The sequence below is a fragment of the Calonectris borealis genome, chromosome Z (genome assembly GCF_964195595.1).
Source record: "Calonectris borealis chromosome Z, bCalBor7.hap1.2, whole genome shotgun sequence".
NCBI lineage: Eukaryota > Metazoa > Chordata > Aves > Procellariiformes > Procellariidae > Calonectris > Calonectris borealis.
Genome location: NC_134352.1, coordinates 55,312,989 through 55,335,597, shown reverse-complemented (window position 1 = coordinate 55,335,597; position 22,609 = coordinate 55,312,989). Strand labels below are relative to the sequence as shown.

General features: G+C 35.7%; 1 protein-coding gene across 5 annotated transcripts in view; it reads left to right on the top strand.

Moving 5' to 3' along the window:
• The window catches only part of KDM4C (lysine demethylase 4C), a 295,696-nt gene that overhangs the window by 250,427 nt on the left and 22,660 nt on the right, over positions 1-22,609 (top strand). For all 5 annotated transcript variants that reach the window (XM_075136779.1, XM_075136780.1, XM_075136777.1 and 2 more), the window contains 2 exons: positions 11,926-12,111; positions 18,995-19,165. In XM_075136779.1, coding sequence (XP_074992880.1) covers positions 11,926-12,111; positions 18,995-19,165 — 357 coding nt within the window. The remainder of the gene's footprint in view (positions 1-11,925; positions 12,112-18,994; positions 19,166-22,609) is intronic.

Here is a 22,609-nt window from a genome sequence, read left to right as displayed (position 1 = left end):
AGTTGCATACAGGAAGTAGCTGTACAAAACATAACTGAATGTTATTCATAGGTGGTAGTTCTGTTGAAAATAACTAAGACACACATTTCTTTTTATTCACATTCTCTCTCTTGAATTGCATTGTTTCACTTTTCCTTTTGCTTTTAGAATAATAAGATGTTATTCTAAAAGGATAATAAGATATTATTTACTTATTCCAACAAGTAAATAGGATTCAAAACCTCTCTATATATGGAATTAGAACTGACACGGCAAGAACAATCAGTAATTACAGACCTTTGTAATGTTTGCTGATTGTTCTGATATAAAAAAATTCCATGCTCTTGAGTAAATTTCCATACACTCCGTGATTTGTGGCAAGATTCGGGTGTGAGCTTCTCACGGAAGTTTGACGTGTACATGTCGGGTATATTTGGTCCTCATATGAGTTTCGTACAGTGCTAAGCTGCCTTTCTAGGTGTAACCATAGAGCGATCTAACTGTAAAGCAGGAACAGGAAACCTATCTCTGTTTAAGTTTGTCAGAATCATATTCTTAGGAGCCATTGGAATCTCAGGAACAAAATTAGTCATCTGACTTGCAGTACGTTACTCTGTCCTTTGAGCCATCTCCCTTGCTATGTCTTGGGCTCCAATAACATCCATGGCAATAAGACACTCTGCATTAACTAAATACTTAATCTGTTGTATTCTTCATCTTTGATGTGTATGGCATAATTTCTGAGGTATGTGAGGGGAATTATGGTTCATGTTTGAAAAATATTTATAGTCTGAGTCCTTAGGAAAAAACAATTTAAATCTGCATGTGTTTAATGCAGTAATAAAAACCCGTGTTTATTTTCTGAAAACTATGCAGATAAAATCAAAACCAGTTAAAAACATCTGCTAGCTTAGCTAGTCTTGCAGTGTATGTATTCTAGTGAACAAAAAATGCACTGTGTGGGAAATTTAGCTTAACTGGTAATAATTCATATTAAAAGGTGCTGTCTTTCCCCTTTCCCAAACTTTCCTCCCCTTTCCCTCCCTTTCCTACTTTCCCCTCTTCCCCCTTCCCCGTTTTTCCTGCTTTTATCCGCTCCTTTTCGTTTTTTCTTTTCCTCCCCTTTTTTACTCGCCTTTACCCCTGCCTTTTGCCCCTTCTCCCCTTCCTCCTCCTTTTTATTTCTTTCCCTCTGCTTTTTTCTGTAAACAAGAAAAATTCTCAGTCCTTTCCCATGTCTGAGCAAGATAAATGAACTAATTTAAAATATTTTCCATGCCTCATCTGTCCACTCCACAAGCTGTCAATGAGCTTGGATTGGGAGCTTTCATGCCAATAGTCTGCAGTGAGCAGTTGTATTATTTTGAAATAAGAATGTTGTTTCCATGGCAAACTTGGAACGTTTTGCAACTGTGCAGACATCCACATACTTTTGAATTTATGCAAGAAAGATGATATTTTATGAGATTTTTTAAAGCAAAAGGTCATTTGCTTACCTGCCCAAGATAAAACCATCATATTGTTCTTTTATTTTTTTACCTTTTGAGGGAAAGCAACAGGAGAAAATAAAAGGTGGAGAAAAAACCAACTCATTTTAAACATGTTATAATTTCGATTTTTGCTTCTGCATTTTTGCCGACAACCATTTTAAGTAAGTATATTAAGAGCTAATATGTTTCAATTTAGAGGGAGCAATGGTTTAGTAAATTTTTATAACAGCTAACTACTCCAAGAAGCTGCTCACCCTTTTCTGCAGTGGGATCAGATTATTCTAAATATTTACTTAGTGAAGTTAGTACAGGACTTAGAAATGAGGGAAACATTTAGAAATAACTTACTGTTTTTGAGATACTACAAACTGATTCATTTTAGATTGTGGAATTTTTTAAACTTCTTATACTTAATGCATTTTAATATGTCTTAAAGAATGTCATAACTTTTCTGTACTGCCTTATCACTTTTGCCTGTTCAAATGACACTATTTTCTGGTTAGGTATAATGTTACCATCAACTCTGGCTGAAAGCTTCAGAAATAATCTTTCTTTGTAAGCTGTGCAGTCCCCCAACCTTTTTCAGAACTGAAAAAAAAAATTTCTGTGGGGCAGAGCATGTTTAAATCCTGTGTGCCTTGACCCCTTCCTAAAATTAAAAAAAAAAAACAAACAAACCAAAAAACCATCCTCAAACCCCCCCCCAAATACCCCATACCCCTCCACCCTGGAATAGCTCTTTATTTCCATTTTTGACTTATGCAGTTGTTTATATGCTATTGTAAGCACCTGGAAATAGCATGAATCACATTTGCTCGATTTACTGTACGGGTGCCAGATAGTTCCTGGCCAGTGGCATAACCGCACTAAGTGGTTTTACTTATCCTTCTTTTCTAATAGTGTATTCTGTCCACAATAGCTTCCCTTCAACAGAGAAGAACTTGACAAGCAGCTGTGTCCTCGTTCAGTGTACTTCACATGCACAATATTTTCCTTCCCAGAGGCAAAGTGCATTCACCTACATAATTGGCCATGACCCCTTCTTGCCCAGAGGACATACACTGAAGTCCGTTCCCATTTTCTAATCTTTTAAGACGCAAAGCAGCACATTACTGTCATGCTAGTAGGTAGATGAAATTTTGATATGTGTGCTTCTATTGTCGTCAGAGGTTTCTGTTTGAGCTTGACAAGATTCTTGTTTCTAAACATTTGAACATGCATGTCTTAAATCATAGAATCATAGAAGGGTTTGGGTTGGAAGAGACCTTAAAGATCATCTAATTCCAACCCCCCTGCCATGGGCAGGGACACCTTCCACTAGACCAGGTTGCTCAAATCCACATCCAACTTTACTAATTTTGTTTTCTTTGGAGGTGTGTGTGGAAATACCTTTTTAGTGTATTGGTTTACCTTACCGACTAGCCATTCTCAGAAGGATAGAAAGTTAATTAGATAAGAGATGGCGGTACCTTTATTTTGATAAAGATCGTCTTTGCCTTTTTTCATTTCAGTAAATTGCTTGCAGGATATTACTAAGAATATAATCCTTTCAGTGCTGCATCTCAAGTCTTCTAATTTTAACTGCTCTCTTATTAAAATGTTAAATTCTCTCTGTGTATGTATTCATATGAAGTATTTTAAAGCAATTATTATAAAATAAATTATACAGAAACAGTAATCTTCTCTGTACTAAGTATAAATAACGATACTACTTTTCAGAGCAGTGCTTTGCATTAAATGACAACTCATGAAGGAGTGGAGCCTGAAATGGCCATGCAGTCTCTTAAAGTTCTCTATTCATTGTCTGTTAAGGACTTTTCTGAGTTGGCAAATTCTAGATGTCTTCTCTAATTACTTCGTGCAGTCATGCTCTGTTTTAGTTGGGGATCTGTCTCTTTTGAAATCTGAGTAATATGAAGTCTGCCACTAGAATTTATCTTGATTGGCTTTGCAGAAAAGGACCTGGGGATCATGGTGGAGAAGTTAAACATGAATCAGCAGTATGCCTTTGCAGCAAAGAGGGCCACCTGCATCCTGGGCTTGATTTGTAAGACTGTAGCCGGCAGGCCCAGGGAATTGATCCATCCTTCCCTTTTATTTGGTATTTGTAAGACTGCATCTGGTCTCCTAATTATTGACATATGGGAGCAAGTCCAATGAAAGGCCACTGAGATAGTCAGGGCTGGAGCACAGGACGTATGTGGAGAGACTGAAGAAAGTGGGTCTGTTCAGCCTGGGAAAGAGACACCTTTTTGCAGAGATCTCACTGCTATTTATAACTAGGTAATCAGAGGATAAAGGGAAGATGGAGGCGGATTTTTTCTGGAGGTGCATGGTAATAGCTTGAGGGGCAAAGAACACAAATCAGAACACGGTAAATTCCAGTGTTGTGTAAAGAAAGGGTTTCCTTACTATGAAAGCTGGTGGTCAAACGCTTGAACAGGTGCCTAGCAAAGTTGAGGGATCTTTGTCATTGGAGATGTTCAAAACTCAGCTGGACAGGCCTCGTGCAACCTGATTTAGGTCTGCTTTGGCAACATGTTGGACTACATGACCTCTGGAGGTCCCCTCCAACCTCTGTTATTCTTTGACTCTACAGAGATAGTTTAGCTCTCATTTTGCACAAGTGTTTTGTCTCTGCACTATGTACTTGGGTTAAGAAATATGTGGTTGTGACTGAATGACTGGAGTGCGGAAAAGAATCTGAAGATGACGATTGCCTTTAATTTCCTGTAATGCTTATGGGAATCGGCTGGAAAGAGTGCAGTTACAATACAATATTGGGACCCCTAACCACCATATCTGGTGGAGGCTGCAGCAGTGAGGCAGTGAATTGATGCCTCATCACCTTTTCAGCCTAAATGGCCTTTCACAGCTTGTCAGGTATTTTAGCCTTTGTGTAAATGGCAAATCTATTCAAACTACTCTATGCAAATCCGAAGCAAGGTTTTAAAAAAAAAGCCTTCTTCCTGTCGAACAAAGAAAAGAAGATTCTTTCCAGCCTCCCATATTTATCTTCCTGGAATTTTGCCCTTCCAATACTCATATCAATCATTTCTTCTTGTTCATTTCAGGGTGCCTGAAAGATGCACTGAATACAGGCATGATGCTTCTATAAAATTACACTTTTAAAGTCTGTGTGTTTAATTGTTTATATGGTACAATGTAGAAGCTAAAAGGTGAAAACCATGGGGAAAAAATCCAAAAGAAGACATGCAACATTTCGAAGCTAAGAAATGTTGTCTGGCAAAAAGATTTGTTTTGTCCTGTAATAAAAAAGCATTTGAAAAAGTATGTATGAATACATAAAAACTAGAGTTAGGCTAAAATAATGAGAGACTCCTCATAAAGTGAAGGCTCACAGTCACATATTAATATTTCAGAAAGGAGTTAGATATGAACTATGCAAAAGAATTGTTAGGATGACTAAATTCTCAGTCACCTGGTGTATATGAATCTGGAAGGAAGTAGGGCGGTATTCTTGTGTTCAATGACTATGTGCTAGCAGCATATTCATTATATACATAGTGATTCTTCTTTTTAAAAAAGATGTTGGTGATTGAATATTTTCCTTTTAGTATTTATTGATAAGACTTTGAGGAGATAGCAGAGATATGTGTATACAGTATTTTTATCAGTAGATGTCTAGGGTAGGATTAGGTCTGTAGATACACAACTACTTTTGGTGTCTCTTGGACAGCAGAACACTAACGGTACTGCTGTAGCCCGAAGTAGGGACTTAACTGCAGTATTTGGTGTTGAAATCTAATTACAAATATTGAGGACTTGAAGAATACTGAGAATAAATACACAGCAGTTTACTTCCCTAGTTATGGCATAATCGTAGGTATTGTGGTAGTGAGTACCACTGTGCAGACAACAGTTGGAGCTCTAACAAGGTCTTTTGTTTCTTCCTTTTTGCCTCGCAACACTCACCTTTTACCAGTTAAGGAGATTACATAGTGTCTCGCAGGAGCATAAACACTTTCAGGCACTTTTTAAAATAAGAACTTCTTCACCAAGTGTTTTGTTTTCTTTGACTGTTTTTCTTTCTCTTTTAACCTACAATGTAAGTACTCTTCCATTACAGTCACATAATCTGTGCTTCAGAAGAGCTAAGGTTTTTTTGTAACTCTACACTGTATATTTGTCTTTCCTTTCCTATGAATTAAAAAGCTATTGGTACTGTAGCAGTTTCACTGAAATAGTAGATGTATACTGTATTTATACATAATTTTGGCAAGTCCTGATAATATTTTATGAGCTCTTAAAATTGTGTATTATACCAATATGTATATTTGGTGCCATTTCAAGATCTTTTCATGTTTATTTCAAAATTAAACAACATGACTTGCAGGTACACTCATTGAGAGTAGACCAAAACTACATTATTTCAGAGTTATTAGAAAATAAGACTACCGTTTCTAATTGCTACTGATGCGTAAGTGTTACGTTTACTTCTCTGCTGGAATATATGACTAATGGAATTTCACCTACATCTAGATAATGTTTGCCATCTTTAATTAGCCAAGGCTCCATCCTATAGGAAGACTTACTGATTAGTAGGAAATTACAAATCATTTTCTACAAGTATTGGGGTTTTTTCCCCCCTGAGGTACTTGTTGTTATGTTTGAAATACCAGAGGGATGCAAAATATTCTCTTGATACTTTATCTAACAACATTCTTAGTTAATTTTATATAATTGTCTAAACATGCTGAACAAAGAAGTGGAATAGATGATCTAAGAAACTCTTTTTCTTCACATGTTCTGATTCTAAGCTCTGTCAGTTTCATAGCTGAAATATTCAGCTTGGTTTAGATTAATCAGGAATAAAAGGAAACATAAAATGAAAAAAAGTAATGAGCTTGTTTCCATAGAAACACACTATGCTCTCTGCCAAAATTAAGTGCTGACTTTGTATTCTGAAAGATGGTTGTGCAGACAACATGTGCTCACTGATCTGCAGATAATGTGTCAAATGTCTTCATACTATGTATCTTCTGATTGCCTTGTGCATCGTTAACAAATCTTTGTGCCACTACCTTGCTACCAACTCTTGCAGTATGACTAGACCGTAATCTTTTCTCACTTCTAATCCATGTTACAGCTTTGGATTGGAGAAAGAAAAGATTAGTTTCACTGTGCATTTTATACTGTATGTCTCAAGTTATAACAGTTGATAAGCTGGTGAAGCTCCTTCTGTCAATATTCTCTGTGAAATCTTTGCTCTGTTCAAATCTATGGGTATTTTACTATTGGTTACAGTAGGACCAACATTTCATATCTAGAGTATGATCATACACAACAGCAATATTGCTTGTCTGGTAATATAAATTCTGAAGCAAAGCAGATTCACTACAAAATGCAGAGTTGCTAAAGCAGATCTTATAGGAAAAAAAAATTACCCATGATTTTTCATTAGTTTCCTGAACTTCACAATGGTGTCTCTGTCTTAGTGTTTATTTCCGATGATACTTAGAAGGCCAAAAATGCCAAATATATAAAAGAGGATGAGAATATAAACTTCAGTTACTGACTAGTAATTAATAACCGTCTGTGACAGTAAAAGAAGAGCTCATATGGGTTGATTTTTAGTAATATTTGGAAATCTAATAATTTTTAGAGGCTTTCTTGAAATAGCTTCTTTTTGTAGAATATAATGCCTTACTATAGGGAGCTTCTTCACATAAGTCGTTCTTCTTGCCAAGGCATAGAAATACTTTTGGAAGAAATCAATACTCCAAATTGTTTCCTAAAATCCAGCTCTGGCTTTCTGCCGCAACCTCAGCTTGTGCTTATTTTCATAAATCCTTGCATCAGAAAGCAATGTTACTGTGTTTAATTCATGATCCAGTTAGGGACTGGAATTTTGCTTTGTAAATATGACTCTTTTTGAGGGAAGCAGTATCAAATTCTTTATATAAGGATACATAAAAATTATTATGAAAGTGGGCTTTCTTCTGCAAAATACTGGCATCCAGTTTCCTCAGACTCGTTCTTTAAAATTCATTCTGTTTATATATTCGTGACCTATTAATATTAAAGAGCTATTCCCTGATTATGAAATCCATTTGCAGCAGAATATTTTTCATTTGCGTGGCAAAAGGAGGTCACTTCACCATCTAGAAAATTGCACTACATTTTTCTGTCCTATATTCTTAATCTCCAGTTATATAAACAATTTTATTTATCTCCAATTCATTATGCATCTGAATCTCTGATTAAGATTGATCCTCAGCTACTTCCCCTATTGTCTCTGCTTTGCACTAATATCTAGCAAGCATTAAGTCAAAATGACATTCTTCCTAGCTATCTAGGATGTTGAATTTGCTGTAGCTGGTAGGAACAGCTGTAGTTTCAGGTTACTGAAAAATGGTCAGTTGGGCATTCAATTAGCATGATTGTATTTAAGTAAATGTGTTCATAGTATGGCAAGCTTGTTAATTTCACAAGTAGATGCTTACACACCTAAATACAAGGTTCGCCCAGACAGAGAGGCATTTGGATTCTATCCTTTGCGGGAGTGGTTCAGGATTGGTTCCATTCTATACAATTGCTTCATTTAACAAACTTGCAAAAGTCAGACTTCAGGCAAGGCTGGGAGGGAGAGTGAAACCTCAGTCTTCACAACCGGTGATTCCTTCTCTCCTCTCACAATTTTGATGCCTTTTTCCTTTGTTCACTTCCAATGATTTTTTTTTTTTTTCAGATTTATGTCATCCTTTTTTTTTCATGTATCACCATACTATAAAAATAATATTAACGTGGGAAAAAAAAGATGAAAAAGTTCATTTAAATTCATATGCTGTAAAGCCCCAAGTGAGAGTATGAGAAATACATTATTAGTTAGAAGCTGGGGAGGGAAAGAATTGCCAGTATGGATCAGACACAGCACAGTTCAATTTACTACTTACAGCTAATACACAGCTTGGCATGTAGCTTAGCTAAGGTTCCAAAAGACTATGCAAAGCAGATTTTAATAGTTTACTCTGCTTTTATTCTGTGTATTCTGATTTTATTAATCAAATATGGTAGATTAACTGTTTGACTGATATTTTCAAAGATGAAGGAGCTTTTTCTCATGTCTCTGAATGGGGCCATGCTGCCTGATACAGCTATGCAAGCTGTGAATTTGCTTGTACACTTGACTTTTATTTGTGCATATGTGTACTTTTCAAAATTCATGCCTGTTTGAGACTCATTGTAAAGCTGAGGTACATCTGCATCATCCCTTTCAGTGTTATACTTGTACAAAGGACACAGCATCTTACAAATCATAGGAAACATTTCATTATTTGTCAACCTTGATTCGTTTTGTACTTTATGAAAGAAGACTGATTTTCAGAATTTTTCTGCTATTTCATAAGCACAGGGAGAAATAAGATTTTTTTTTTTCCCCCCTGCATGTACAGTAACTCTTTTTTCCCCTGTTCATATCCACGATTGTAATCTTTTTGATACCTGAAGAGTGTAGGAGCATAGCACAAAAGATTAATGTGTGTTTGGAGTTAACTGATGTAACTACTACCTTCGTTGAATTTGGCGGTGAGATGGATTCATCTCATGGTTAAAACACAGGAAGTATTTTCCCTTTCTTCATGCGAATTGAAGTCTGCATTCACATAATTACATATGGCCAAGCAGTATTCCTTATTATATAAGAGTAAACCTGAAGTAATTTCACTCTTCATCAGTATTACAGTAATTTTACACCAGCATGACGGAAATAAGAATATAGTCAATAGTAATTTCACAGCTTTTTTTTTTTAATTCATTTTTTCAGTGCGTTCAAGTTGCAACTCTGAAAAATACTGTGAGAAATAACTTTTCTTACAAATGTCAGTTTGTCTAATACATTCTTATTAAGTTAACCTATGCTGGAACAGCAAAGTCGGTCTCTTTTACAGGGAGGGATAAAGTTTTGCTCTAATTTCTGTGGATTTGGCCATCCCATTTAATGTGTTACATTTCCAGTTTTCCTGACTGCACTTCCAGCTTCCCTTCCAGCATCTCTCATTGTCCTCGTATTGCTTTTATTTTCCTCAGCTTTTCCACTTCTGAAAGGTGATAAGCCTTAAAATATTAAAGTAGAGGAACAATTGTACATATATATATATGTAGTTGTAGTGCATCTTTTTCTAAAGCATTACTCATTTAATGTAATGTTTTAGATTTCTGCATCTCCCAAGTTTTCATGATACCTTAGTAAGATGCTGAAGAAACTTACAGCCACGTTGTAACATTTGCATATTTGCTGCCTTGCACAAGTGCAGCCAATAATTTAAGGGGATCAACATTTCCTGCTGTAACATACTTTCTTCAGTTACTGCTAGTTTAGCTGCACTTTACTTTTCTGTCCCTTTCCCCCATTCTCTATATTTTGTTTGAACAGCATTTTTGGAATGTTTTAGTCAGAACATACAGCCGTTTTTTGGTTTTGGTTTTTTTTTTTAATACTCATACAAGTACTTCAGTCTTTTTTCTTTTGTTAAGCTGACTGGTGAATTTGTGCGCATATCTGTGTGAAAAAGCATTCAAAATGATGCATTCTTTTTGGAATTCCCATTTTACTTGGTTCTGAATATGTATACAGAAAAAATTCCTTAAGATCCCTCGAGAAACAGTTACTTGGCTTATCTGAAAATGGCTTCATGCACATGAATACAAATGCACAATGAGATATCAGCATATCAGTGAAGTCTCTGGAACATTTCTTTTGATGGCGAAATCATCTTTACCTCTTACTAGTCTTTCAGACGTGATGCTGCTACAGCAGACTGAGCTGAGTTTTGGTCCTTTTGGTGAATGATAGGTAAAATTTTTAACTAAGTTCCAGATGCCAGATGCTACTCTTGTTTCTGCTTGTGCAAAGCCATGCAGGCTGTTGGCTTTCAGAGCGTGGATATGAAGGCAGAACTTCAAGAGTTTTTCACATTCAGAATGATGTGTGAACTAGAACCCTGCATGGCTGATGAGCTTGACAGGGCTAGCACTTGCAAAAAGCATTATTTCAGTCACAAACTGAGTGCCAGAAGCTATTGAAACTATGTAAGTGCTGAATTATACAATAAAATTCTGCAGATTTTCTTCAGAATAGGGAAATTAATAAACAATAGAACAAAATTCTCTGGTAACCTGGGAAGAAGAATTTGATGTGAGTTAATCTGAAATACTTGAATTATTAACCATACAATAAAAATAAATCTAAATTATAGGCAGACAAAAGGGTGTTTGACAAAATCAGTGACTAGCAAATTTAGAACAAATGGAAATAATCACTATTCCAGCAGTGTGTTTTCAAATTATAGAAATCACTGTTTTGTGTCACTAAATAAAATGTCCGTATTTTAGAATAGCTGACATAATTTTGTGATCATCGATAACATTTGCAGTTTTGTTAGCCATTATGAGAGTTATCAGAGTATAGTTCCCATATGTGATATAACGCAGTTGTCCATAGAAGTTACTAAAGTAATTATTCTATCTAGTGTGTTTGTTAATGTATTTTCGTGGCAAGACACTGGTCATCTTGTACTTTGTCTTTTTTAGTATGAAGAGCTTATTTCCCAGACTTAGTTAACCTAGCTCATGTCCCTTCATTTGTTTCATATGGGCCACTTACTTATGTGACTTACAAAATAGTGACAATATTTTGATGTGGTCTCCATTTTGGCAAAAGGAAAAAAAGTGGTATGTCTTGACACTGGTGAGGCTGTTGATATGATGTTTTAATATATGAAGTGGCAAAATACAGCCTACTCAATCACCACTATATTAAATGCACAACCAATGAAAACCAGATTAGAAAAAATGAAAAGAGGCTTAGAAACAGCCTTCAGCTGTGGAATTATGCAAAGGCTTGAGATAAAGAAAACATTTCTAACTTTGAGGAGATTTATCCACTGTAACAGGTTATTTGAGGATGTTGTAGAAACCATTTCATGAACGTGTTAGATTAGCCATCTCCCAAAGACTATGTATTTAGTCCAGATTCAAAGTAGGGGGCTAGGTTAAACGATATGTGGAAGTCCTGTCTAGCCCTGTATTTCTGTGGGACTATTCTCTTTATTTTTGAGTCTTGCTGTTACTTTTTGCAGAATTATGTATTGGTTTTTCGATTTACCCATTTTAGGAGGAGCAGGTTAATTTTCAGAGGAGTGTATGGAATTTGAAATTAAGCTTTTAGATAGCTATCAATATGTCAGTTTTCTTACTGTAGGACCAGAGCAGATCGTCTTCACATTAATGTAAAAAACGCAAAAATGCTATCTATTAATTATCATATGACTAAGTTGCCTTGTAATTCATAAATGCTCTTTCTTTTGCCATGCATATTGCAAGGTATAAAATGTAATCAGTGAAGCACAAATAACTTTTCAGTCCTTGAGATACTTGCAAAAGTCAATGGAGTTGGATTAGTATGGTAACTGTTCTGTTTATTTTGCTTCTACAGAAATGTATCTTCTGCAGACAGAGAATTAAGAAAATCTCTGGTGCCTGCATTCAGTGTTCATATGGACGCTGCCCAGCCTCATTCCATGTTACCTGTGCCCATGCTGCAGGAGTGCTGATGGAACCTGATGACTGGCCATATGTTGTCTACATCACATGTTTCAGGCACAAGATCAACAAAAATGTGGTAAGGAATTTGTTTCCTTATTTGTTAAAAAATGGAACTGCAGAATTAAAGTATGTTTCCAGAGAAAACAGAAGAAAGGATCCACACTATGTATTACAATAGCTCCATCTATCATATTTCCATACAGAGCAAACTATTACATCTTGAAGGTTTTTCCTTATGCTATTACCTGGGAGAAATGATACTTGATATGCCTAACACATTTTTGCATTAGAGTCATTGTTGAATGTACTGTTTTGACAGCCAGAACAAATCTTTTGAGTTCTGTTTTGTTAACCCGGAGTGTATTACAAATACCCAGATCACAGTATCTTGCAAATACTCACAGATACAGTGAGATAAAGGATATGGTGTATATGTAAGTTCTTTGTTCCGCAGCCAAACAGAGTCTTGCCAATATCCAATTATAATTATTCTGTCATTTGGCAAAGTAACATTGGTGTGTCATGAAAATTCATGTTATTACTGTGGCTTTTTATTTCTAGCCTGTGCTGAGGAGGAACTTCTAATTTTACATGAGACACATGAAGAATTTGTTTAATGTCTTTTATTCGAATGAATTGTTACTATCTCAGTTAAGAGAGGACTCTTGCCATTTATCTTGGGCTTTTAAAACTGTATTTGGTTTCCTAGCAAACTAGAAGGACTTAATGTAATCTTATTAAGGAAATAGCCTGGTAAGTTAGTCAAGTTAAAAATTTGCAAGCTGCAAACTTTTTATCTTCTTTATACATTAGAAGTGAAAGAAATAAACCCAGGTAATGTCGGTATAATATATGTCGTTCTTTCAAGAGGTTGTCAGTGAATCCTTGGTCTTAATGACAAGACTACTAAAGAGTAAGATTTTTTTCCGAGTGTAGTAAAATGTAATGCCTCCCAACTAGAATAATCAGTCCTGAGTGTTCAATCTGCTCGTGATTCTTAAAACGGGAAACTAATTGTGTGTCCCTGTTTAAAACTTCCACAGAACTGTTAAGCCTTTTAAAGATTTTTGTTTTCCAAAATGAATTAACATGTGAAACCAGTACATTTCATGTGGTTTTCGTTTCTTCAAACATTTTTAAAGAAAATGAGTTTGGTTTGAAAAACAAACAAAATTAAACCTCCATCTGTACAGGCAACTTAAGATACTTTTCTTGGCTTTCTTTGGAAAATGTTATCATTAGTTGAAAGTTACTGGGTTAAAATCATGCCCAGTAAAAATAGGGCTGTTCTTCCCAAATGTTTTCTACTATTAGTTTCGGACAAGTCTTTAGGTAGTGGAATTTGCATCCAGAGCTGGGAAATCATTCCCTGATCAAATAGGATTTTCTGCGTAATACTTTCTTCTATTCCCACTTCATATGTGTATTACGGCCACTTGCTCAGCCCCTTAATTTTTCCACATTTCTCTAATATATCTGTCTCTGATGCTGGAGTCCCCTTATGTTGTTAAACAATGCATGTGATTTTCTTCACCATATTCTCTTTTATGGCACTAAATGGTAAATAAGCTGAAGTTTTGGATTATTTCTTCTGTGTTTATATAGCACTTAATATAGTGGTGTAACTGTCCTAAACAGACTTTTTTCTGACATCTCGGTATTCATGTTAGTTATTAATAGAAATACCTACAAAATATTAATGAAAACCAGGTAGGTTGTTTAAGCAGAATTTATACTTTCAATCTAATATAAAACAGTGCAGACTTTAGCATTTAACTTTCCTAGTGTACACTTTCTCTGGAACAGAAAAGAAGTTATTAAATAGCAATTATTTTGAATGGTAAGAAACAAAACACATGCTCATCTGAAAAAAATACAATAGTAATAGATGACATGGAATCCTATAAAATCCATTTTTTCTTAGTGATTTTCTTGACCTGTATTAGGTAGTGTCAAAGGAAAAAAGTCCCACCAACTATGGAGAAACAGGATTTTTTGTGGCTACTATTTAAGAGGTTGTGTGAAGGAATGAGACTATCATGTCCTTTCCTGAAACTCAGCACCAACATTTTTGAAAAAATTCTGTTTATTAGCTTATTTCCTGTGGCTTAAATCAAAATCAGATTGCAGAAGAGAAAGAAAAATTGTGCTTTTGTGTTTTTCATTGGGCCAAAACTTGGAAAGATCAGATATTTTGTTAAAGAATCTTTTTCTGTGAAATTCTTAACTTACTCCTGAGACAAAGGAGATTGTCATATGTTTGTATATGCTGGGTTTTATATTCTGTCTTTTGGATAATTAATCTAATCACATCTTTAAGCCTTTGGAAGTTTTTTTACTATTGGTTTTCTTGTTATGCTTTTCTTAGCTATTAGCTATTCTTTCATGCAGAAATTACATTGCTCTTCACCATTAGGCATAGCAATGTATCTTACTTCTAATGAACTTTTTTGTTTGCTGTTGCTTTAACTTCCTTGCTTGAAAGTAGAACACGGGAATCATACAAACTGAAATATTATACTCACTTTGCAAATTTTTACAGGAATCAAATAGATTATCTTGTCAGCAAGGAAAAAAACCTCTCCTGGTATTTAGCAGTTGAAAACATTGTACATAAAACAAGGACACTATTATTTCTCCTCATTTCAGGGAAACAAAATTTAAATTGTCTGGTTTTTCACTAATATAGCCTCTAGAAATTGTGCCTAAATGCTCAGTGAATACCTGTGTTTGCTGCTTTCTTCAAGTTTAAAAAAAATACTAAACAACGCAAAACTTAACAACCAAAGAATGGCTTCTGGGCACTAGGAAAAATTGTGATATATATCTATAGTGGTGTTGTAATATATAAATCAATGAGGGTGCTCAACAAAAAACCTACCTATGTACAGATAAATGTGTATTATTATTGGTATTAGTGTATCTCTTCACCTCAGGCAAGGGCTTATTACAATGATGAGGTAAAGTATGCATCCAAATTATTTACGGCTGTGATCTCAAGCAAATTGTGTCCAGATTATTCATCAATATACTTTCACAAGTCTTTTTCACTGGGAATCAGATTCTGTTTTGTCTTCAGCACTTTTTCCTGACTATTTTAATGTCAACCATGGAAAACAGTGGCGGGTCTTCTAATGAAAAATCATCAAAAGGACTATCAAAAGGGAAAGCATAATCCTTGCATCCATATAGTGCTGCCAAATGAAGTGAATATACAAATACTAAGAACAGGAGTTTTTAAATGGTGATATGATTTTTCAAAAATATGTTCTTTGGAGGTCCGTGGACTCAAAACTAAGCATGCCTTTTGTATTTGCTGAAGGCACAACTTTAGAAATAACACAAAAATTTGCTAGCAGAAAGGTTGTTTTATACAGAATGTTTTTGATTATTCCTGTTGCAGCCTATTTTATCTTGTTATGTAAATTGGAGTGTCAATATGCAAGGAAGGCTCTGTGATTTACTACTTACAGACAGTAGGTCGTGTTTTTTTCATTGTTCCTCTTTGACTGTGCTTGTCTCTGGGCATGAAACATATCCCTCACACCTTTCTGTCATCAAACTGCAAGAACACTTGGAAGTACGGTTGAGAATAGGTGCTGCAGATGGATTTGTTTTGATTAAAAGAACTCTTTCAGAGACAAGGAAATGAGAAAAAGAAGTTGTATGCAACTATACTAACAGAAAAAAAAAAAACCCAAAGGATCCATACAAGATTAGCAAAGACAGCACTGAGGGTCAGAAAAAGCCAGCTGGAGGCAAACGTATACTCACAGGTGATGTTTCATTTGGAAAGTGTCATCAGAAGAGGCCATCTAGGCAGCCCCAGTTACGTGCATTTTGAAGGACTAACTGGCTTTAGAAGGGGCAAAGACAGGACTTGCAAAAATTCACTGGATAGGAGTTGCAAAAACCTACTGTTGCTGCTTTTTGAGCTATTTCAAATTATCTTCTGCTATTATCGGCCAGTTCCTACCTCTGTAGCACACAGGGAATGAAGGGATGCTGTCAAATAGAAGCTGTAAATCCTTTTTCTGTTAAATACCTGAGTAATGCAATGTCATTGTTTGCCACTGTCTGCTAACTACTGCCAGCCCCTTAACATTTCAGAGAGACTAAGGCATGCCTTAGAAAGGACGTATTACTCAAAAATCATGAGCCGGCATATTTTTGAAATGTCATGCATCGTTTCTATGCCTAAATTGGAGTTCCGAGGAGTAAGTTTAAAATGATGAAATGAGAGTTATGTTCCTGTATCAAGTAAGTCTCAGAACTTTGAGGGTCCCCCATTAAAAATTGTAGTCAGAGAAAGTTTCTAAATATTTAGATATACATCAGATGCCTATTTCATGATAGTTATTATGATTTCATATACATATACTTTATATATTTTATTTAACAAGATTTTTGTGTCCTGCCATACAGAAAATGAAGGAGAAAGTAATTTTCCCTCTTATCTTTTTGAAGTTTGCACAGAGAAGGGGAGGTTAACTTTTTTTCTCTGTATCTGGTTGTTTTCTGTATTTCTGCCACTCTCTTAGTTCATCCTTGGCTTAGGTACTGTTAAGGAAAATCATGCTTTTTAAACCACAGCTTTCTCAATAATCTGGTAACTACCACAACTGTTTCTTTAATCTGATAGCCTCCCTTACATAACAACTGTCCTTTCTGATCAAAAATGACATTCTTAACATCAATAAATTCTTAAGATTTTCTGACAGGAAAAGTTTTCTGGGACATGCAATCAATTACAGAGCGTGCTTGTCAATATTTTTTCTGAGAAATAAATCAAGAATCCTACCAGGATAACATACTAAAAAATTATTTTCTCCTTGAGCTAGATGCATTTCTGTTTTTTATTATTGTTCTAATGAGCAATGGTGTTTCTTCTCTGAAAATTTTATCATTAAATGAGCCTGTCTTGTTTCTTAAAATGTTATGTTTTGCCTTCCATCTTCTCTGAAAAGTTCCGTCTTCAGGCTTTAAAAGCATTTAAACCTTTTAATAGAGCTATTTCTTCTTGGGCTTCTGTAATATGAAACTTTTTCTATTACCTCATATAAGTAAATCAACTAATACTCTCCAGTTTACTTCTGATTCTCTCCCAAATAACTGAATAGACCAAAGTCAAGAATTAAAAGGTACATTAACGTTTATGTTTACATATGTTTCAAGATTGGAGAAAAAGTGCTAATTGACATGTTATCACTCCTGTGATAATACCAGTATATTGTTATTTATGTAGTTCTGCTACTTAGTCTAGCTATAGATAGGTAAAATGAGGAAGAAACAATTTTGTTATACACGTAAATGGTTAAATACTTTGAGAGTATAATCAGAACATTATTTCTAGGTAAACTTGAAAATGCTGTAGAAACATCATTGGGTTTTACTATCTGAGGTGACCTCAACTAAATCCTCAATGCATATGTCAGACAGAGCTCTGACACACAGAGATTTAGTGCACTGTCTTCAGACATGGTACAGAATATTTGTACTTGGTTTGCGCTTGGTTTGCAGGAGCAGAGAGGTTTAAAAATTCTAAATCCCAGAAATTGGTCCAATAAGGAGGCACGATAGTGACTACAGTCTCTGTAAAAACAGAAGTGTTCAAGTTTAGGGTGGGTTTTTCCTCTTCCCCGAAAATATTGACATTACCATTAACGCTTGGAATCTAACAAAAAGGACTGATGCTGTCCTTGGTTCTCCCTTTGAAGTCAGTGCTAAAAATTCTACAGCTGTAGCATTTTCCAGATTTTCACAGACACTTTTTAAGATTATTATATTGATTGAAGAATTCACAGCCTTTGAAGGTTTGAAAAGCAGTGCTAGGAAATTGCATAATTAATTTAGCACATGTAATAATGCTGTTTGTATAAATATTTCTAATAAAAAATGCTTTATGCTTAGTATATACCAATGTAGTTGCCCCTTGTAGTAGCATCTTCCATTATAAGAAAAGTTCAACTGTTCATATAGCCAAAGTCACAATAACTCACTTTTGCATAAACAGACAGACCTTTGTGAGGTGATGAATAGACAGTCAGGATCATAAGAAAGAAGTGCCTTCCTTGCGTTATTAGGATGAGAAACTCTTGATTTTGTTTTTCCTGGTGAAGAAGGTTGCTTTTTAAGTGGAAGGTTCATGGGGCTACATTAGTTGGGAGCTGAGATGTAACAGCTGTCTGCATTGTGAGCTTCTGAGCATTTGCTCACTCATAAGGTTCCATTCCTTTTTTTATTTATAGAATCCATGAAGCAGTTATTGATGTAGAATTTTTGCATAGTTTAACAACCCTGCTACTCCTCTGATTGACATAACTAGCTCTGGGGAATTAAAAGTGAGAAATGAAAAAAAATTATTGTTACTGATTTACTACATAAATAACTGATGAAGAGTGGTCAATGTTGTCAGAAGTTTTAAAGCAAAAGTTCTGCACAGTGTGGGTTAAGAAGTTACTCAGATACACTGCTGTGGACAGCTCTGACAAGAACTGCATATGCATCCCATTCAGCAAAATATTAAGCAATTATGCAGAATCATACTGAAATCCAGTACTTAAAAATCCCATACAATGCAAGACCATAGTCGGGGTTCATCACATCTTACCTCTTCAAGCAAATTAAACAAATTATTTGACAAATAAAATTTACAAATACTGCTAATTGTGCAAGTGTTATTGATCTAATGCAGAATAGTTAGAAAACATAATTGCAAAAATATTTTTGAGTGCTGTGATTTGTTACTCTTCAGATGCCATTTGTTTTCTCATAAAATGCAGAAACTTTGTATGTAAAACAGATTTGTGTGATCATGATTGGACGGAATGATTTTGCATTTAAAGTTTTTATATTGAGTGGTGAACTGTTATCAATTCTGTTTTGACACTGATAAATTCCTGATAAGTAATCTGGTATTTTAAAATGACTTTTTCTTTTAAATTCTTCCTTTTTTCAAGAGGGCGAAAGCATGTGAGAAGGCCATTACAGTTGGGCAGACAGTCATCACGAAACATAGGAATACACGATACTATAGTTGCAGAGTCATAGGAGTGACATCTCAACTTTTCTATGAAGTCATGTTTGATGATGGCTCTTTCAGTCTGGATACTTTTCCTGAAGACATTGTAGTAAGTACTTTCTCAGATACCTATTCTTTCTAGTTTGGGGGGTTTTTTTAGGTTTTGGGTTTTTTTTTTGTTGTTTTTGGTTGTTTTTTTTAAATTAGAGAGTTGGAACATCTTGAACTACTTCTTTTTACCTTGAGGAGATAATGTCTTAATATTCAGTTCATGTTTGTTACTTTTGCTGCTAAGAATTATTATTTTCTAATGGGCTTCCTAACCTTGGTTGTTCCAATTAGTCTTTGCCATTTGACCGAATGAATCAAAAGTAGTCTTAGAAAATCTGTTAATTAAATAAGAAATATGTATTTAATAAAGCATATGAGAGAGGGAATTCCATATATCCTTCTCTGTCTCTCAGTCATAACTTGTAAAAATTCCTTGCAGAATAGAAAAATCCTGCTGTAATGGGAAGAATAGCTCTCAAGAATCTGTTCTAACAACTTGTTTACACCTTCTGATACTTAGTTTGTGAGATTACATTATTAATGATAAAAATCATCAGGGAAAAGAATGTGTAGTTTACTGCATTTCCAAAAAGCAATTGAGATTTTGATTTCCCTTATGCACTTGTATAAATTACTGTGTATCTCAGAAGTGTTAGGGACCACATTGTGCACTTAGCACATATGACCAAATTTTGCAGACGATTGGGGAAAGATTCTGTTTCCCTCACTGTATTTGCAGTGAATACATTGGATGTTAGCCTTCATTATGTTTATCAGGTGCCTCTTGACAACTTTCTCATGGTATGACTCTAATCCTTGTTTACCTTCATGCTCCTCTGAGCCTTTTTTCTGCTGAACTGGTATTTTTGGTGTACCTCCTGCTAATAATCTCTAAAAGTTAGAGCCTTCAGTGAACACTGGTATGCAAAAGTGCTGTTTATTGCAAGACCACTTTTCACTTAGCCCTGTGTCCTCCACTCTGGCATATGCAGCGGTGCAAAAGAATACACGCTCTGCAGCTGAAGGGGCACAACCCCTGGGAGTACTCCATATTCTTCTCCTGTGAAAGTCTTTGAGCTGCTCTGTTTTCTGCAGGCCTAATGTTTTCCTGGAAGTAGCATTAGCTGACAGATACAGCAGTGGAAATGCTACTGTTGTTCTTAGAAGCTTCTTAGTTCTTGAAAAGTCTGATGCCTTTTGAAACTACGGTATTTGAAAGGGTACATTTCAGAGCAGCGTATGGGGATTGAACTGTTTACTTCCCACTGGTCTGAGTAGAAGACAGTCAGCAAATCCCTCTTACATGTCTTTGAAAATTTATCCTTTAATTCGAAATACTCCGAAAGGCTCCATTAATGATCAAAGACATTCTGATTTAGGACGATCAAGACATTAAGCAAACGTGGCTGTATTGTTATTAGAAACCCCTCTTTTGTGTATGCCTGCGTCAAGGATCTGGTAAGGCAGAGATGAGAAACTGCTTGCTGCCCTAGTGGGGTAGTCTGATCTGGAGCTAAGAATAAATGTAATCAGGTCTGGATATGCCTCAGTGCTTCTCAGGTAGTGGATGAACAACATATAATTGTTTGATGGAAACACCAAACGAATTTCACATTCCTTAGAGAAATCTTGTTGTGTTTTCATTAGATAATATACCTGCAGCAGTTACTGGAAGGGAAAAAAAAAATGTTTTTTCTTCTGCCTGAAACTTGTTAATCCATGCAATGTGCGTATCAGGTGTTAGTGCCGCTGGGAGAACTTATTCATCAAATCTGGTGTGAAAGCAATGTTGCTGCCTATTGAAGAACTTATTTTTCTAATCTGTTTTCACTTTTCAACTAGCTCACAAAGATAGCAGGAGCTTTCTGCTTTTCTGGTATGTGCTGAACCCACTACATAATTTCAGCTGAGCTCACAATAGGCCACAATTCCAACGTTCAGATACAGTGATTTATTTTTAAGGAGGAAAATAGGGAGCAGGGAAATTTCAGTCTTGAAGCTTCGTGAAACTCTGTTTGTGTGTAAGCATTCAATAACTACCAAAGCAGCAGTATACATTGTTCTCTTCTCATGTGTATTTTTCTTGGTTTGTGTTAGCATTTGCTAAATGTATCAAGTTGGAATTTTTTAAGTGTAGGTGTTAGATATAGGCATAGCTATATAGATTTTTTGTTTAAAGCTATTGATTGGGTACTATACCTGATTTCTAACTTGTCAGAATTTCTTAGAATAATCACTCCTCAATTACAATGTTTAAATCCATTAGATAGCTTGTTGATGTGCTAACCAGTCAGCTTTCCCTCAACCCAGCAGGTGTAAGAGGGTACAAAGAAGTATATGGTACAATTTTTTGCTGGAAGAAACAGCAGGACAAGTTCCTCTGTAAGTCATGGAAAGACTGCAGTGAGGGGGATACTACATGAGATCTTAAAGGAGGTGAGATGACAGCTTTAGCAGTTAGTTTAACGGTGCATGCACACAAATGGGGCGTGCATATGCTGCAGTCCTGTGTAACTACTACCAACAGACAGCATGTATGTGTGCCACTTGCCACTTCTTGAAGGATTAATGCTCTGTAACTTGTCACACTAGCTCAGCACCAGGAGGAGTACTGTCCTGCCCAACAGGCCAGATGTCAGTTTACAGATTATGCATCAGGAAATGTCTCAGTTCTTTGGCCTGCTCATTTAGGGAGGGTGTCCCACAGTTCCTTTTTTTTTTTCCTGTTAGTACTTGATGGACATCTCTCCACTGGCATATCTTGGCAGTTTGCTAGAAATTAATATTATGGGTATTTAGCTAGGACTTTTATTTGTTTCTCTCTATATTGTGGCTGTCATAATGCTTTAACAGCAAGTATAATTGAAACATACATATATATATATATGTAACCTGAAATTAGAGCTAAGGATGAAATTGCTCCCACATGACCTTATTAAAATCCCAGCTAACCAGGGAGGCCTTGCAGTATACTTTGTCGGGGGCAGAAAGGTCCCACCAAATTATATTGATTGCAAGGAAGAGAGGAAATAAAAAAAATTGCGGTGTCAAGCATGCTTTCAGTCTTTGGGGAGGCCTGATTACAGGAGAGCTGAACACACCTTTCCAGAAATGGTAGACATCCTTCCAGGTCACTTGCCCCAGGAAGTGCCCTGGTCCTCCAGTGACCAGTTTACACAGAATTCTTTGCTGTCATGGTTTCACCTTGTGGTTATCAAGCAAACTGAGTGTACTTACTCTTGCTGCCATGACATACCCACACTGTGTTTTAGTTTACTATTAAGTATACAAATGTGGGGGTTCTCGGTTGAGAAGGTAAAGCTAATCTGTGGGTTGTCATGTCCACAACCCAAAATGGACTTTAATTATTAAAATCTATAAATTGAATACCATCCTAAGAGATATTGTAGCTTATAGAATGCTGCTGTAAATGTTTCTTGTAAGCAAGAGCATCTTAAGTTGAGGAAGTGAGATGTGTTTGGAAGGACACTTGGATGCTATA